At 41.0% G+C, this 18,796-nt stretch overlaps 1 protein-coding gene across 5 annotated transcripts; it reads right to left on the bottom strand.

The window, feature by feature from the left end:
• Positions 1–2,928: 2,928 nt before the first annotated feature.
• Positions 2,929–16,398, bottom strand: LOC117271989 (myosin-7-like). Of its 5 annotated transcripts, none has more exons than XM_033650612.2 (39): positions 16,300–16,398; positions 15,904–15,958; positions 15,483–15,693; positions 14,846–14,989; positions 14,404–14,560; positions 14,259–14,286; positions 14,043–14,148; positions 13,576–13,668; positions 13,388–13,451; positions 13,157–13,255; positions 12,867–12,970; positions 11,532–11,670; positions 11,311–11,429; positions 10,982–11,131; positions 10,727–10,897; positions 10,319–10,628; positions 10,151–10,230; positions 9,853–10,058; positions 9,638–9,761; positions 9,404–9,540; positions 9,042–9,297; positions 8,721–8,963; positions 8,463–8,639; positions 8,232–8,377; positions 8,045–8,135; positions 7,570–7,959; positions 7,133–7,259; positions 6,931–7,049; positions 6,641–6,837; positions 6,265–6,448; positions 5,944–6,109; positions 5,728–5,852; positions 5,294–5,602; positions 5,007–5,210; positions 4,616–4,912; positions 4,403–4,507; positions 4,215–4,310; positions 3,968–4,127; positions 2,929–3,737 (listed from the first exon to the last, which is right to left on the bottom strand). In XM_033650612.2, exons 3-38 carry the CDS (start codon positions 15,681–15,683, stop codon positions 3,987–3,989), a joined length of 5,805 nt encoding a protein of 1,934 aa, XP_033506503.2. In that variant the 5' UTR covers positions 15,684–15,693; positions 15,904–15,958; positions 16,300–16,398; the 3' UTR covers positions 2,929–3,737; positions 3,968–3,986. The 5 variants fall into 5 exon arrangements, with proteins under 5 accessions (XP_033506503.2, XP_078029044.1, XP_033506501.2 ...); XM_078172918.1 differs by having other exon boundaries at positions 2,929–3,734; XM_033650610.2 differs by having other exon boundaries at positions 3,993–4,127.
• Positions 16,399–18,796: the final 2,398 nt, after the last annotated feature.

Genomic DNA, 18,796 nt, shown 5'->3' with positions numbered 1-18,796 from the left:
TTGAGATTCACTGAAAGGCAGTAATGATGACACACAATGGAGGACTATGCCAGTGTGATATGCTCCAATGCAATGCCAAGGTCACTGTGGAAGCCTTCTCCCATTATCAGTCAGCAGCTCACAAAAGCTGGCCCCTTGGTTACAATCCCGTTGACACGGCATTGTGTCTTTGAGGACAAAGATAACTGTGTGAAATTCCTGTTAAGCACACAGCACTGATGAGGAGAACAGCCACAAAGGCTTTCAGGATCCTGCTCTTGCCTGCAACTAGGATCAGTTGTAGCAGATGAGATGCCTCACACTGCATGAATATACTGTGATTGACAGGTAAAGCCCACTGCCCATCAACTTTTAATGTGCCATTTAAATGCCACTCCAGTGTGGAGTCTAAGATGAGCTGCATCACATTTATAACAGGTTTTAATTCCACTCATCATTCTGGTATCTGTGAAATCTACTTTGTTAAAAATGCGTTTGTCCAAAAATAAAAACTGCTCACCCTTGGGTGCTGTTCATCGCCTGTTTTTGACCTAACCCACTATTTAACAACACCTAATAATTTCTAACTCATAGAAGTTATACAACATACATTGTAATTATGTATAGCAACTATCCACAGCCAGTCACTAGCACCAGTAATCACAGCCCCTTCAGAGGTTAAGAGATAAAAGGAGGGTCAACAGCTGGTGACAAGTGCTGAGATTATTTCCATTCTGATAGTTTCCCAGCCCTGTTACTGACAGCTGGCGTCAGGGTGGCAAATGTAAGTGAGAGATTCCAGGCCCCTGCTAAAGACCAAGTGAAGATCATACTGACCTTATGGGTCAAACTTCTATTCATTAAAGGAAACATGATTCAGATGCTTTGTTTATGTCACAACAAATAAACATTGTCATCACATGTATTTAATTAAATAGAAGCAGGGAAAGGATAATCAGATGGAGCTTTGAGCCACATGTTTCTGGGCTTTGGTCCCAGAGGACACCTCGACAATAGACACCACATTATATCAACCTCTTAGAGTCTCTAAGGTAGTTTTCTTTTTCTTTTTCTTTCAAACTAAATTTTACCGAAAAATCTTGGTTCTAATTTTACAGTTCCTTTGTAACTATTTGATTGCTATGTACTTTATTATTGTTTTAGTCACTAGGTTGATGATGCTGTGTCTTAGTTTCTATGGACATCAAATCCTGTCAGTACAACTGAGGGTTTAAAGGAGGTTTTTATGGTTTTATTCATCATTACTACTGAATAATTCTGTACATAGTCTTTATAAGTAGATATTCTGTTAGATCCCATTTCAGTATTTAGTTGTACATTTTTCCCAATTTAACCTTTTCTTCTCATCTTTGGCACCATGAGGTGGTACTTCTGCAACAAATATGACCTTGAGGGGTTACATTATTCTACCTGGATTTTCGGTGAATGAGGTTTGAGTGTCTTTGGTTCAACCATGCTTATTAATCCTGCTCATGGTTAGTAATTTTTTTTTCTAAACAACCACTGATGTTTATGCTGCTGCTACTGGAGAAGCAAATGGCCCTCTGTGTCGTGGAGGAATTTCCACCGGAGAGACCTAGGTCAAACCTATGTGAGTAAAATATTTTATAACCTGGCTTTGTGCCATTGTGTTAGACCAGTCAGTGGTAGTGGCAAACATTTTTTGTATACACGATATGACAGTGTCAAAGGTGACTGCTTTTAACTCTTGAGATAAGACCATAAGCATCATATACCATGTTAAATATGGTCTAATTATAGAGGCAGTGAATGGTTCCATCTTTGGTCAGTCCTTTTATTCATTCAAGTATGTGCTGAAATATCCTGTTAATCATGCTGATAATCCCCAACACATACTGTGCTGTATGTGTTGCACCTCTTTAAGCAAAGGTGTGAATGTGCTTTCATTAGCTAATAGATACCTGCTTGTCCGCTCAGGGAGTTGAGGACATGACATGTAATAATAGAAGAGGCAGGACTCCCTGAATTTCACACAATGGGAGTCTGGGGCCTCCCTCTCCTCCCTTCTCCTGCCTTAAATCATTATTTAGTCTCCAGCAGCAGTTACAATTACTTAGAGCTGACATCAGCACCAATGCAGACCTCTAGACACACAGGTAAGGATCACATTCTTAGTTCAAGGTATAAAACAAAATTGATAATTATAATTTATAGTAATTTGTTGTTTTCTCTTGATTTATTGTAGTATATGAACTGGATATTTAATTACTGATTTTTCGGAATCCTCCCTAGCCCTTTGGAGGAGCAGACAGGCTTGGACAGGTATTTGCTGAGCAGCTGCAAGTGATTATGCATGGTATTATGGTAGGTCTGAGTATGACCTTGAGGCCCAGGCTCTTGGGCTTTCTTTAACTCTATTTTAAGAAAAAGGGCTTTGTTTTATCTCTTTCTATTTTAGTAGTCACCTCTTCATAACTTCCTACTTTTTAGGCCCTGTGCCACCACACTTTATTAGTCCACAGTTTTCCTGCCTAGGCCTAACTCTGGAAGGTAATGGCATTTACAGTCCTGTTTAGTTTCCAATAATTGATGGTGAGAATTAAATTAGTAACCTAAGTTTTATCACTATATATATGTGTGTAAAATGGGGTTGAATACATAAATCTACACACATGCACATATACACCAAACAGTAAGACCACTGACAGATGAAGTGAATAACATTCATTCATCTTGTTGCAGTGCAATGTTCTGCTGGAAACCTTTGGTCCTGGCTGTAATGTGGATGCCACTTGACGTGCTTACAGAGTTACAGACTAAGTACACCCTCAAATAGCAACCCATACCCTGATGGCAGTATGGATGTTGTAACAAAATGATTAATGTTATTCACTTCGCCTGATGGCTGATTTTTCTGTACAATGTTCCATGAACCCACTCATTCCTTTAAAATAGAAGAATACAATGTTGTGCAGTAGCTTGATAAGATTTTATTAAGCACTACAGTTTATGAATAGTAGTTTAGGAGATCTATATAATGGAGTATTATGGCCACTGTTAGAAAAAAAAATCAGAGATGACAACTGAGAAAAAAGTTGCAATTTTTGAGGAAAAAGTCATAATATTTTAAGAATAAAGTGAGAATAGGTTACATCAAGTCATATCTACAGGATTTAGCATTTCAACTGCTTTCCTCCAAAGTTTCATTTTTTAAAACTCTAATAAAGAGCAGCGCACATTTGCTACTCTGCCTTTCACATCATTTGCATAAAGCCCACTGACCTTTTATCACATTCTAATCAATGACTGAGCTCTTGTCTCAGCTGTTAAGTCCCTGCTGTACACCAGCTGCTGCTTCAATACACATCTGCTTTTTGACTCATACATCATGTAACTGCTATCATTTTCTCTGATAATGAGAAAGGTTACTTACTGGTGAGACCTGTACCTCATTTGACACAATAAAGATAAACCTCTATCATCTGTTTACTATGAAAGGGTATTAAAATCTTGAGTTGCTGCATGTGAGATTATGATTTTAGTCTCATAATATTATGATTTTTTCTTGAAATATTGTGACTTCATTCTAATGAAATAATGACTTTATCATTGCAACATTATGTTTTTTTTTCCTCAAATTATCACAACTTTATTCTCAAAATTGCAATTTTTTTTCCTCCTTAATGTGGGCATAATACTTCATTGTACATCTACGTTACACAGCAGGCAAGGGGATTTCTGCAGGCTCCAAAGCTTCACTCCTCCTCAAACCCCTTCTGTTACAGCCAGGGAATTGGGAAAGAAAGAAGAAGAGAAACAGCTGTTAGTGTCTTGAGATTAGTATTGCTTGATTGCCACAAAGCTGTGTATTCATTAACAGACTAATTTAAACTGAAGCACTGCAATATACCTAATACATATATTTGTACAAATACTTGAGGAGCTGAGCAACATGTTAAATGCAGCCAACAGAGGGCAGCATGTGTCAGGGTCAGATCCTAAGCACCTGCGACAAAGTGCATGCTTCAAACCTTGGGGCCAGCATCACGGCTCTTGGCACGCAGCTTGTTGACCTGTGACTCAGCGATGTCAGCTCTCTCTTCAGCCTCATCCAACTCGTGCTGCATCTTACGGAACTTGCCAAGATGCACATTAGCCTGTTCCTCCTGTTTAGGGTAAATAAAAGAAATATGGTTACACACTGACAGGGGAAGGAGCCAGATGGAGACCTTCCTTCACACATTTCCACTTACAGCCTCCTCAGCAGATCTCTTGTAGGATTTCACTTTCAGCTGCAGCTTATCAACCAGATCTTGAAGTCGGGCAATATTCTTGCGGTCCTCCTCAGTCTGTTGAAATGACACACAAGGTTGAGGTAATTTCTTTTAAAAGAACTTAAACCACATATGCAGAATAATAAAGCTTGCTACTTGCTTCAAACCTGATAAGTAAGCTCCTTGATACGGCGTTCATATTTACGGATGCCCTTCACAGCTTCAGCGTTTTTCTTCTGCTCCATCTCAACCTCATTTTCCAGTTCCTTCACCTGGTCAAGGACAATATTTCAGATTACTCTCTGAATAACTACTTCAACATCACTGCTGACCACAAATTACCCAAATCATATATGTAAAAAAAAAAAAAAAAACCTCACCCTGGCCTCGAGCTTCTGCAACTGCTTCCTTCCTCCCTTCATGGCGATCTGTTCAGCTTCATCCAGACGGTGCTGCAGGTCTTTGATGGTTTGCTCCATGTTCTTCTTCATACGCTCCAGGTGAGCACTGGTGTCCTGCTCTTTCTTCAGCTCCTCTGCCATCATGGCAGCATCAGTAATGGCCTTCTTGGCCTTTTCCTCAGCATTTCTGCACTCTTGTACTGCTTCCTCTACTTCAATCTGAAGCTGGGATGTGTCAGCCTCCAGCTTCTTCTTTTGATTTATCAGGCTGGTGTTCTTTTATTATACACATGAGGCAATTTCATTATACAATGTACGAAAAAGCAACATTTTAAAAATAAAAAAATTCTAAATCTAGCATCTACCATACCTGTGAGTGCAGTAACTGCACCCTTTCAGTAACATCCAGCAGCTCTTGCTCAGCAAGTTTGCGACTTCTCTCAGTTTGCTCCAAAGCAGCCCTGAGCTCCTCCAGTTCAGCCTGAAGCAGGTTGTTGCGTCTCTCCACAATTGCAATGTTCTCTTTGAGATCATCATTGGTTCGAAGAGAGTCATCAAGCTGGAGCTGAGCATCCTGGAAAATGTTCAAAGGCTCCGGTTACAAAGATGCCAGAGTAATTATGCGAATTACAATGAAAGATGTGTCCTCTTTTTTACCTTCAGGTGTGCATGAACAGCCTTAAGTTGTTTCTGAGCCTCAGCTGCCTGCCTGTTGGCCTGGCTCAACTGAATCTCCATCTCATTGAGGTCTCCCTCCATCTTCTTCTTCAAACGGAGGGCCTCATTCCTGCTGCGAGTCTCAGCCTCAAGAGAGCTCTGCAGGTTTTCAATCATCCTCTGCAGGTTCCTCTTGTTCTGCTCCATCTCCTCATCCTTCTCTGCTAGTTTACGCTCCATTTCTGCCTTAATCTGGTTGAACTCAAGCTGAGCTCTGAGAATCTTGCCTTCCTCATGCTCAAGAGAAGCCTAAGATAGACATCAGGATATTTTTTAAACATATGTATTACTTACTATTCTCCAAATTATGGCTTCATTTTGAAACTATAAATGTAAGTACGTGAGACACTGAGGATTTGAGATTTTGGTCTTACCTCGGCTTCCTCAAGGGCAGACTGAATCTCGCTCTTTTCCTGCTCCAGCTGTTTACGGACTTTCTCCAACTCATGAATGGTTTTTCCTCCTTCACCAAGTTGCTCAGTGAGGTCAGATATCTCCTCTGTGAATGAAAGTAGTTGTATTAAGTTGGCTTTTTAGGCACCTGCAATGTGCATGTATTGCCTGTTTAGACAAATTCAGTAATATGTTACCCTGCAGATTCTTATTCTCTCTCTTCAGGGTCTCCAGGTGGTCAAGAGATTCTTCATAGGAGTTCTTCAGTTTGAAGAGCTCAGTGCTCAGAGACCTGGCTTCCTTCTGAGAGCTCTCCAGCTCACACTGACACTCCTCATATTTTTGTTTCCACTCAGACAGGATCTAGACATTGAGATACAAGTTGCATGATTTCAAGTTAAACTCACCACATCGAGCTCTCAACATTTTGGCAAATGATAATTATTTAAAGGGGCAAGTTGCACTGTAACAATACTTTGAAACCCCAGGTTTCTGGCGATTAGAACATGCTGATATACTTTGTCAAAGTTTCTTTGTTTCTTGTCCAGAACAGCAGCAGCAGCATTAGACCTCTCCACATCAATCATAAGATCTTCAATCTCATTCTGCAGTCTGTGTTTGGTCTTCTCCAGAGAGGAACATTTAGCATTTCCTGCTTCAACAGCCTCCTCGGCCTCCTGCAGACGCTGAGCCAACTTCTTTCTAAAAAACAAAACCAGTATTATTCACTGATGCTTAAATGTTCTTTTTATTTTGGGGCAGTTTTAGCAACCCCCTACTACATTCATGGCAAACATGCCAGGTTGAATAAGAAAACATAATTTTAAGTGTTCTTCTCTCAAAGTCTGTCTTATGTCATATTAAGGTTGATGTTCTTGCATGTACAGGACTTACTTGGCCTCCTCCAGTTCCTCGGTCCTCTGGATGGCATCAGTTTCGTACTTAGTTCTCCACTGAGCCACCTCAGAGTTGGCCTTGGACATGCCACGCTGCAACTCAGCCTTGGCCTCCTGCTCCTCCTCATACTGCTCCCTGAGCAGGTCACAGTCATGACGAGCAGACTGCACTGCATGGGCTAAAGCATTCTTGGCCTGGATGAATATTGATAATGCAGGTATTTCTCTTTGACATGCAACTGTATTTGCAACTTAAAGATAATTTAACTAATTTTCCCATTTTCATACCTTTACTTCCTCCTCTAGTTGTCTTTTTAGGTCTTCAACTTGTTGAGTATAGGAGTTTTTTCCTCTGGTCAGCTGAGAAATCAGAGACTCTTTTTCCTCCAGCTGTCTTGAAAGTTCATCTAGATGGGCAGCATTTAGTTTTAGAGTTGCAGTGTTCTACATTAAACAATTTTATTATTCAGGTGAAAAGAGTAATGCTGACCATTCTCAGCTTGAAGCTTGGCTTTCTGGGTGGTGAAGTCATGAAGGGATCTCTGATTTTCATCACACCTGTTCCTGTATTCATTCATTTGATCCTCCAAAGTTCTGCAGGTCTTCTCTAAGATAGTCTTCAAAAGAAATACACCATTGTTCACAAGCACTGTTAAATAATTGTCAGCATTAGACATATCCAGACATTTATTTACTACATTGAACTCCCAGTTCCATCTTGGAGGGACAGAATATTTTATATTAAATTTAGATTGTCTCACCCACCTGGCCTATAACAACATCAAATTAAAGTTGAAGGTGTACATGTTCACTGTTTACTAATGTTGCATCTCCTCTAGGTATTGAACTGTTACAATTCAGTTAACAACCAAGTTGCCAGTTCAGCCCGTGTGGAAATTTACCTAGAGCATCTTCATGTGCACATACCTTAGATTTAACTATTTGTTCCATACTGGAAACCACATCATCCAGCTCCAGTCTGAGCTCACTCTTCTCCTTCTCCAGTTTCTGCTTGACTCTCTGCAGGTTGTCGATCTGCTCTCCCAGATCAGCAACACTGTCAGCTTGTTTCTTCCTGAGAGTGGCAGCAGTGGCTTCATGCTGCAGAGTGGCCTCTTCAAGGTCTCTGCGGAGTTTCTGGAACTCAGCCTCCCTCTTCTTGTTCATCTCAATCTGGGCAGATGTTGCTCCACCAGCCTCCTCCAACCTCTCACTGATGTCCTCCAGCTCTCTGGACAAGTCTGCTCTCTGCTTCTCCACCTTGGCTCGGGCAGCTCGCTCTGCCTCAAGCTCTTCCTCCAGCTCCTCTACACGAGCCTAGTGCCAGAAGAAAATGTTTAAATATAGCAATACTTTGGGAATATGTTAACATCTAATTAGACCCACTAGTACACATCTGTACCTGTAGCTCTTTCAGCTTCTTCTGGAGTTGAATGATAATGGACTGCTCATCCTCAAGTCTGCCATTTAGTTGGCTGATCTCAAAGTCTTTCCTGCAGAATTTTGTTTAAACAGTGTTAGCTAATTAAAGCTGTGTACACAATATTACATGACCATACTGAATGAGCAGTTTCATGCTGAATTTGTACTTTTTCAGGCGCTCCTCCAGCTGTTGCTTGTCATTTTCTAAATCCATTACGGTCTCCAGGGTCAACTTTAAGTCTCCCTCCAGCTTTCTCTTAGCTCTCTCAAGGTCCATTCGAACCTTCTTTTCTTGCTCAAGAGAACCTTCAAGCTTAATGCAAATACATTTGTGAATTGTTTAATTATTAATACTTACAATGTCATCTAAGCAGTACAATTTTGATATGGGTTCTTACATCATCCACTTGCTGCTCCAGCTTAACCTTGGCCTTTGTCAGGGTGTTGACTTTGTCTTCTTCACTCTGCAGGTCATCCAGTGTTTGCTGATGAGCTTCCTGTAAGGCTTTCTTTTCCTTTGTCAACTTAGCAATGATTTCATCCTGAGCTGACATCTCTTCAACCAGGTTTTTCACCTGTCAACCAAGAAAAGATAAGATACTGAGTGCCTGATTAAGTTCCTGATGTGAAACAAATAGTTAAGTTAGATGTCATACCTTGTTCTCAGTAGCGTGCTTCTCTTTCTCCACTTTAGCCAGAGTTAACTCTAAGTCATCAATGTCTTTCTTCAGCTCAGAGCACTCATCCTCCAGCTTCCTCTTCTTAGCAGTCAGTTCAGCATTCATCTCCTCCTCATCCTCCAGTCTCTCAGTAAGCTCTTTGGCTTTTGCCTCCAGTTGAATTTTGTTTTTGATCAGCCCCTCACATCTTTCCTCAGCATCACAGAGATTATCTTGCTCCTGCCAAACATTTGATGCCATTAACACATTGCTTAAAGACATGTCCAGAGGAAATTGTCAGTATAGTGACATTCTCACCGCTTGAACTTGAAGCTGCAGGTCGTTCTTCTCCTGAAGAAGAGAGACCATTTTCTCCTCTAGTTCCTTTCTACGGGCTTCAGATTTTGCGTAAGCCTCTTTCAGCTTCAGGAATTCTTCCTTCATGGTGGCCATCTCCTTTTCTGCCTCAGCAGATCTCAACAGAGGTTTGATCTTGAAGAACAGCTTCATCCAGGGCCAATTCTTGACCCCCATGAATGACCGGACATTCCATTGGATCACTAATAATGCTTCTCTAAATAATTTTTTAAATAAAATGGAAGGCTTTAGTTAACTGTACAAATCACAAACCAATCATTTTTGAATCTTCAGCAACAATATCAGCTGGGCACAAAAGATACCTGCGTTCCACCATCTTTTGATACTCAATACGAGACAAAAGCCCACGGGACCTGGCTTGAATAGCAGTGATGATTTTGGAGAGACGCTCGTCTCTCATCTCCTCAAGCAGACCCAGCAAACCAGCCTTAAAGAACACCTGACAACACCAATGGGTATTTTACTTTTTTGCCATCTTCTTCGTCTCCTACCAGAATGTTTCCCTTTTACAGTATCACAACAACTTCAGATGATACCTTTGTATGTCCAAACTTGTACTGATTATGATCAATGTCCAGAGACCCAAGAAGTTTCTCAGCTCCCTTCCTGCTGTCGATGAACTGACCCTCAGGGATGGCAGCAGGATTCAAGATGCGATATCTGGAAAAGAAAAATATATATATACATGTTGGAGAACAATATTGAACTTCTGTTTTGAAGCATAAAGTATGTTATTTAGATTAGATAATACCTCTGTTTGAAATCTCCGTAGAGGATCCTGTTGGGGAAGCCCTTTCTGCAGATCCTGATGCCTTCCAGCACACCGTTACAGCGTAGCTGGTGCATCACCAGAGGGTTCTCCATGGCCCCAGGAGTCTTGGTCTCATTGGGGATGATGCAGCGCACAAAGTGAGGGTGAGTTGACCTCAAGTTGGTCATTAACTTGTTCAGGTTCTCCTATTAATATGATGAGGCATACATTTGTAATTGTTGGCTGTTGAATTAATCGGCATCATACAAAATACCATATAAACAATAATACACAATACCCTATGAAGAGCAGACACAGTCTGAAACGATGATCCCTTCTTCTTCTTCTCTTTTTTGCCTTCAGTAACTTCGGCCGCAACTGTTCAGAAATACAATCTTAAAGTGTAACATCATAGCTAGACAAAAAAACATTGTTATTTCCAAACAAGAAATTCATTGCAGGGTACCTGAATCGGCTCCAGCGTAGTTTGCAAAGAGGGTAGCTAACAGCTTGAGATTAGACTTCTGGTAGAGCCCAACAACGGTCTCATTCAGAGGATCCTTGTTCTTCACCAGCCAGTTGTTGATATTATAATCAACAATTCCAGCATAGTGGATCAGGGCAAAATGGGCCTCTGGTTTCCCTTTGACAATTCTGGGCTTCTGGAAATTGGCAGATTTCCCCAGATGGTTGTCATAGAGCTTAGCTTTAAAGGTGGTATCAGAAGCTTTGGGGAACATGCACTCCTCTTCAAGGATGGACATGATACCCATGGGCTGAGGGGACAAAAATATGAGTGGTTTGAAAAAAAAAATCACAATACTTTCAGTCAATCTTTATGTTTGTCTGGACATGTAATAGTCCAGTATCTCACCTTTTCAATCAGGTCAATGCAGGCCTGCAAGTCCATCCCAAAATCTATGAAAGTCCATTCAATGCCCTCTTTCTTGTACTCTTCCTGCTCCAGCACAAACATGTGGTGGTTGAAAAACTGTTGCAGTTTTTCATTGGTGAAGTTGATGCACAGCTGCTCAAAGGTGTTGAACTGCAAATAGAAAAAAAATAGGCTTATCCATCCAGTTTCTGTTAAAAGGGAGCTGGTTTACTGTGGGCTTACAGGACAACTTACATCAAAAATCTCAAATCCAGCAATGTCCAAAACACCAATGAAGTACTGGCGAGGCTGCCTGGTCTCCAGTGACTGGTTGATTCTCATCACCATCCACAGAAACATCCTTTCATATACAGCCTTGGACAGAGCTCCAACAGCATAGGTCACCTGGGGAACAGACAATTTATGTAATACCAAGCAGTGAAATGTTTCTTTATTTTTTTGTGATTTTTTTTTAAGCAACCTTTCAGCTTTTGTAGCAGTAGCCATATATGAAACATAATGTGACCCTTGGTAAAGAACCTTTGTGTATAAGAAAGAGTTACATTGACTTTTTTGCTTCTTACTTGAGCAACATTTTGTCCCTTGGTGACCCACTCATTTCCCACTTTGACTCTTGGGTGCAAGAGACCTTTGATGAGGTCAGCAGAGTTCAGGCCCATCAGATATGCAACTTTGTCAGCATCTGAAGAAGAAGAGTGAATGTTGTAAAACTGCATAAGTACTGTAACTGTAAGTGTCTCTTCTGATTGGTTCTGAGCCAACCTGACAAACCACGGTCTCTCACCTTCAGTGCCAACAGCCTCAGCCTGCTCCTCTCGCTGCTTCTGCTTGAACTTCATGTTGCCATGATGCATGATGGCACCAGTCAACTTGTACGCAGAGTTCTTTTCCTCTTGCGTAAAGCCCAATACATCAAAGGCATCCTGTCGAGGAGCATGTGGTAACTTGTCAGCATTTGGGTAGGGAAGATGGCTTTAATCAAAATTATACAAAAAACTATGCTAAACTAGTTACGGTTTTCTTTGACTAAGATAAGATGCAAATGCCCGGACTTTAAAGGTGAAGTGTGTAAGATTTAGGAGGATTTGGTGGTGTCCAGCAGTAAGGATTGCAGATTGCAACCAGCTGAAACTTCTCCTGGTTAGGATTCCTTCAGTGTTCATTGTACAGGAGGTTCCGAGGTCTCCTCCTCTCCATAACAAATGGACCCAGTGATTTAAACCATGAAAACACTGAATAAAGCAGTTTAACATTACAAATCAGCGTTTCTCTGATGCTGTTTTGCATGTTGAAGACAGGTGGCTAACCAACCACATGGTAATGTGTGCTCACCTTTTTTCTCTCTGATAACTTATGATCAAGATGTTCACAGACTAGGTGATTTTAAGCATTACAAATACTAAAAAATATCAGTTTTACATTACAAATCGGTCTTAATCCCGCTTGCTACAGACGGGCTTCTGAAAATGGTGGCAGACACGTAAATATAAAAAAACAAAAATGCAAAATGATCCTGTCTAGAGCTGGTGTTTAGTTTGTCCATTCTTGGCTTCTGTAGAAATACACCAGTGCAACATGGTAATCTTCATAGATGACCTATGAAAATATAAACAGCACATTATAAGGTAACGAACACTAGAGAAAACATACTTATTATACAATACTATATAATATTCCATTTCTGCCAATATATCCCCCTAAATCCTACACACTGAACCTTTTAGTCAACAAAAAATTGACAAAAAAACAAAACAGGATGAGGTTGACTAAATATGATAAAAACTAACAAAGACATTTGACGCAGGACTAAAAAAAAAGCTGCTAGTTGCTGCTGTGATAACTAAGTTGTAGAATCCTGTCTCTGGGTATGATAAACTGTTGTGATGTTGTTTTGGCATCTGATAAGTCTTTAGATACATTAATCTGTTACTCCAACTAGACTTCCTGGATGTATTTCATTCTCTCATCAGTACCTAAACCAACATGGCCCCCTGCGTTGTTCTAATACAGGATTGTTTTAACACGGGGTTGCTTTTCGTATGAATCCAGTGTAACTAATTTCGTCATTATGATTAAAGTTTAATGTCTTGTAAAAAAGAGGAATGAGTGAGAGCCTGACATCTGTTGCCATCAGTTCCTCTGAATCATTGATGGAGGCCACTTGGGTTTCCCCCTGAGAGATGAAGGCGTAGTCGTAGGGATTATTTGTGATCAACAGCATCTCTGGAGGACACAGAGAGAGAGTGGGACAAGGTCAGATGGATGGACACACAACTGAAATAAAATATCAGTGACAGCCATGTCTTTTTTTTTGTCTTGTGTGTGTTGTGTGTGTGTGTGTGTGTGTGTGTGAGAGAGAGAGTGAGAAAGTTGGGGGGGGGGGGGCAGCCACCACAGCCTTGTACTCACCCAGGAGTTCAGGCTTCTTGTTGGACAAAATCTGGTAGAAAATGTGGTAATCTCTCTCAGCCTTGAGCTGGAAGATCACACGAGATTTCTCCAGAAGGTCTGACATGTGAAAAATACAAGAGAGAAATTACTTTGTGTGTAAGTATGTGTAGTATGAACTATATTACTATGTTAAAACATGTAAATAAAATAATATTCCCAGTATTAGTGTAAAAGGGTGTTTGTTCTTACATGTTTCAATATCAGCAGAGGCTAACTTCCCCCTGGTATCAAAATGAATTCGGATGAATTTACCCTGAAAGAATTAAGTTTGTTTATTTAAGAACACCTTGATATCTGCTACCACCACTGATTGTGTTTGCATGGGAACTTGATTACATATTTTTCACAATTAAGTCAAACAAAGATTCAACACTCACAAATCTGGAGGAGTTGTCATTCCTGATAGTCTTTGCATTCCCAAAGGCCTCCAGAGCAGGGTTAGCCTGAATGATTTGATCCTCCAGGGTACCCTGTGAAAGAGGAACATTGTTTATGCTCAATCTGTGATTAATGTTTAGAGATACACAAAGAGACTTTAGCAGCCTCTGGTGTCAGTTTGTGAACGTTTGAGGAACAGAACCTACAAATTATCGACCACAGTAGCTATTGAAGGTGGAAATCATGACAGGAGTTTGATTTGGGACCAGTGCACAAAGATTACTGTCGGTGTTACTTAATACCAGGAATTTAATTGAGCATATAAGGCAAATCTATTCCTTTGTAGTTACAGGGGATAAGAGTTGATAGTTACACTCTTTTTTTGTTGTGTTATCTGTAGTTGTAGCCTGTTAGAGATGCACCAGACCTCTGAGAACTCACACATTTGACAGAGCTTGTTATTTACCTTGTCCTTGGCAACGGTGTCTTTCTTTATGCCTCCAGCTGCAATACTTGCAAAATACTGGATGACTCTCTTTGTGTTGACAGTCTTTCCTGCACCAGATTCTCCACTGTAATAGTAAAGTCAATGATCAATACCTACAGTGACATAATATAGAATAAGATTTTATTCCAGAGCATACAGTGTCATTTATGTTTTGAAGTGTAAGACATTACATACGTGATCAAAATTGACTGGTTTTCACGGTCTACAAAAAACAAGTTTCCAGAGAGGACAATTTTGTAGGTAGCAAGATTCATTATAATTATGTGGAACAAAAGTTACATGTACGAGACATGGTGACATCATCTAATGTTCTTTTTACCTGCCAGCATGTACTGGTAGGCATTGTCAGAGATGGAGAAGATATGAGGAGGAGCTTCACTCCTCTTCTTTCCTCTGTAGGCAACAACCACCTCTTGGTTGTAGACTGGCAGCCACTTGTAGGGGTTGACAGTCACACAGAAGAGCCCAGAATAGGTCTGTGAAATGGAAGACAGTATCACTGTTTTAATATTAACCGTTTTAACCGCCCACAGTTTTTCTTGTGCAAATGAATGATTTGATATGTTTTGATATATTGATGATTTCATGTTTTAGACACATTATTCTCTCATTTAGTATTACTGTACTTGTTATTTTCTTTTTGTTCACATCTTGAGTAGTAGGTGCAAAATTAACTCCACACACATTTACTATGAGTGTAAATGCTTTTTTATCAAAACACTTATTGAAAGATTTTGTTTATTGGATTGTAGACTACTCACATAGATCATCCATGCTGCGTAACGCTCTTTGAGGTTAAACAGCACAGCGGGCTCATGGAGGAAGGTCAACATGGCCATGTCCTCGATCTTGTCAAACTTTGGAGGATTCTGTTGCAAAATCTGGGAATCTTTGACCACCACAGTCTAAGAAAATGAATGCAGTTTTCTGATTACTATTCAATGGTCAAATACATTTCACCCAAAAATGTTATTTTAATTAGTAAGTAAGCCAAACGTTCAAACAGTTGCTGTTGCTGTTTTTGATAACCCTATTATTGTCAACACTGCGTGTGTGATATTACAGACTGTGCCACACAGTGTGAATGCCAGATGGCAGCAATGCCTCATTTCATCATACACTTAACTGGAGAAACAAAACATGTGCTTAATGTCAAGTTGTTGCCTTTTCAATGTGAAATTATTAATTCACACAGCTTTTTGAGAGTCACACATAACTTTCATCTCTACCAGTTTACAAGATTAAGATTATTACAATTGCAGTATTTCAGCAATGTGCTTAGACTTAGATACATGATGACATGTTAGGCTTTAGGTTGATAGTAATTTTATTACTGCAACAAGAAAAGTGTATGTAGTGTTAATAATATGATCTAAATGGTAAAATGCAACCACTGACCTTCCCATACTGTGTCTCCACAGTGACCTTGTCTCCATCTCGGCTGGTGATGGTTGCCTTCACAAACTCTTCCACTTGATCCGGGACAAAGCATTCCTTCTTTATGTCGAAGGGACGTGTGGATGCCTCCATACGCTCCCTGTCTGACTTCCTCAGGTAAGAGGCAGCCAGCCCAAACACAGCCATCTCTGCATCCCCCATGGCTGCACTGCTGTACACACAGTTAGTAGAGATGATAAAGGGTTCACTCTGTCTGTATCTTATTTTTCAACTGTTGGTTTCAAGGCTTTTTTTTCTTTGCCGTCTGTATTTGAATTTAAGCTATTCTGTCTGTTTTCCACAAGAGAACATAGTCATATTATATCAGTCTTAACGTTTATAGTATAAATTGTTATGAAAGCATTAGGAAAGGAAAGTTTACCAGTGGATTCAACTCAGATGACAAGTGAGTTCAGACTTCAGAGTATGTCAGTGACCTGAAGTGGGCAGAGAAAACAATAAGTAGGATATTTTAAGGCTATTTTAAACATCTGAAATACAGCAGCTTACTTACATCACTATTTGTAGAAATAACATGTCTCCTGTCTTGTCAGTATTTTGGAGCATTAGTTCAAATGTTTAGAAGTATATCCGATAAAGACATTTTCTGGCATACGTCTTGTGAAATGTGTTAGCTATGCTTCAAATTTAAGAAAAAAAAGCACCTATTCATCATCTCTATTTTGTTAGTCAGATCATATTAAATCAATTTACCTTTAGTTTAGACAACAGAGAAATACAGCATGAAAACAAAATACAACCAGTTGTGCAGACTTACAGAGGCCAGGTGAAGAGGAGGCAGCTGCTAGACCTGCAGGGAAGGCAGGGATCAAATATATAACCCCAGATAACCCTGCCTTACAAGGCCAAGGGCACCACCCTGACCTACTAACTAACACACACAGACACACACACACACATCTGAACAGGTACACTACCCACTCACACCCCTTTTCCCCTGACACACACATTGTGGTAATCACCATCGCTTTCATCACTTATGACAGAGCTCTCTGTGGCTCTCATGATGTCTGGCTGCCCTCTCTGCCCACGTCCAAATAATGTGATTTTTCGGGAGCAGTGCCAGGAACTTTCTCCTGCATAACTTGTTTGTGACTCACCCAAACATACCCTCTCTATCTCTAATTCTACCGCACTTTTTTTTTCTGTCATCGCTTGTGCTAAATTCTTTATCCAAGTGAGGGCTGGTTGTGGACAGAAACCAGTTTCTATTTATTGCCTGTGAGGGGGAGCAAAAAGTGTAACAAAAATGTATGAATTGCTACATCAGTCAAAAATAAAGTAACAAAATTGCAAATATTGTATGTGTTTTGGGTGTTTTTTTTGTTTGTTTGTTCCTTTTTTCTTTTTTGTTTTTTTCTTGCTCTGAGAAAAAACATCTCTTGCATGGTACTAGAAACTGCTGTTATTCTCTGTTTACAATATACTCAGGTCTGTCTTGGAAATAAGATTTTTTTTTTTTTTTTTTTTTTTTTTTTTTTTTTTTTAATACCTTATTAATCCCCCTGAGGGGAAATTCAATTTTTTTTCTCATTCTTTTTGTCATTAACACACAGGTCCGATAGACACACACATGCACAAACAGGACCTATACATGCACAAGGTGGAGAGATGTTAGAGTGAGGCGGCTGCCTTGGTCAGGTGCCCCGAGCAGTTGGGGGGTTCAGTGCCTTGCTCAAGGGCACCTCGGCAGTGCCCAGGAAGTGAACTGGCACCTCTCCAGCCACCAGTCCACGCTCCATGTTTGGTCCGGACGGGGACTCCAGCAGGCGACCCTCTGGTTCCCAACCCAAGTCCCTATGGACTGAGCTACTGCCCCCCATAGCCTGGGGTATCAGCGCATATGCCAGCGGTGCTACATCGGGCATGCATTCCACCAGGTTCCCTGATTACAGCAGCCTCATTTAAGCATATTTTTACATATTATTTATTTTTTATATATTATTATATGGCATATATGTGACAATTCATGAACATACCTACATATTCTCAGAGTAATTTAGTTGAACTTGAACTGGTCACTCAAGGTTGAGTTAATAGTTCAAGTTCAACAAAATTACTCTGAGAATATGTAGTGAATTGTCACATATACTTTATAAATCTCTATATAAACAAAGCAAAACACTTGAATTTTTGAATCTCAGCTAATACGCTGTTGAATTGTTACAAATACTCTATAAACTATCTGGACATCAGACCTGGTCACAGGCTATCCACGTCTTATGCAAGATGAGGTAGTTGATAAATTTATCTGGTGCACTTTAGGCCTTAGATAGGTGATTGCAACCATGGGCTCTAGTTTCCCGGCACAGGGTGGCGTGGCGCAGGGTGGCGAACCCCTCGCAGAGCTAGTTTCGAGCAGCACCAACTGGGTGTGGCCAGGCGGATTTTGCAAGTTTGGCACACCGTGCGCCTGGCGCAGCTACTCCTCTTTCCCACCTCCGTCCCTCCTACCTGCACAAGTCGGAAAGAGGGAGGAGAGAAGGCGTGGAGTGGGTTTTACACACATCACACCAATCAAATGAGCCCCTCTCCTCGCCCTTAAATGCGCTGCGCGAAGGCGTAATGAGAGTTTACTCAATTTGCCATGGCAGAAGAGAGCAGCAGCGTCAGACGGTCAAACTTCTCCCAGGAGGAAACTGATGTTTTGGTCCAGGAGGTCCAAGCTCGCAGTGTCCGAATATACGGAACTGCGAGCAGACCTCCATGGGTTTCCATTACACGTGCCAAACGTGCCAAACGGTGCCAATCCCCTTTGATCTGACATCAGATGTGACGGGACAGTCGATATAGAGATACATTTATGTGCTGATTGCAGGTAGTTGCATTGCATAGTGATTTTTGTGGGTATTTATTGCATTGTTAATATGCCTGATATTCTGGAAACCTGTCTGTGAGGTTTTGGTGACATGTGCGCACTGTCCACCTGTCAGCCAAACTTTCATTACACCGGGTGCTCTCCGCCTGTGCTGACAGTAGACCTGGTTTCAGCTGGCGAGCTTTTCGCGCACCTTCGGCGAAGCCTTTTGGCACGAAACTGTCACTGCGCCAAGCTGGATCTGTCGACACCTCCCCCTGCTGCGCCACCACACCCATCTCAGCACACCTCGGTCTGCCAAACTACCAAACTGAGCGCGCCTCGGGTTGCGCTGCTCGAAACTAGCTCTGCGCGGGGTTCGCCTCCCTGCGCCGTGCCGGGAAACTAGAGGCCATAGAATCTGGTACCTGTTCAAAGCCTACATTGTGTGGCCAGA

The sequence above is a fragment of the Epinephelus lanceolatus genome, chromosome 12 (genome assembly GCF_041903045.1).
Source record: "Epinephelus lanceolatus isolate andai-2023 chromosome 12, ASM4190304v1, whole genome shotgun sequence".
NCBI classification, from domain to species: Eukaryota; Metazoa; Chordata; class Actinopteri; order Perciformes; family Serranidae; genus Epinephelus; species Epinephelus lanceolatus.
This window is presented reverse-complemented; position numbering and strand designations above follow the sequence as displayed.

Excerpts from the sequence above, each read along its gene's own strand:
- LOC117271989 (XM_033650610.2), bottom strand. The coding sequence starts at position 15,683 with ATGGGGGATGCAGAGATGGCTGTGTTTGGGCTGGCTGCCTCTTACCTG. Across the intron at positions 10,629-10,726 it reads GCATTGACCTGATTGAAAAG|CCCATGGGTATCATGTCCAT; the intron begins GTGAGATACTGG and ends TTGTCCCCTCAG. Across the intron at positions 5,211-5,293 it reads CTGTTCATGCACACCTGAAG|GATGCTCAGCTCCAGCTTGA; the intron begins GTAAAAAAGAGG and ends AACATTTTCCAG.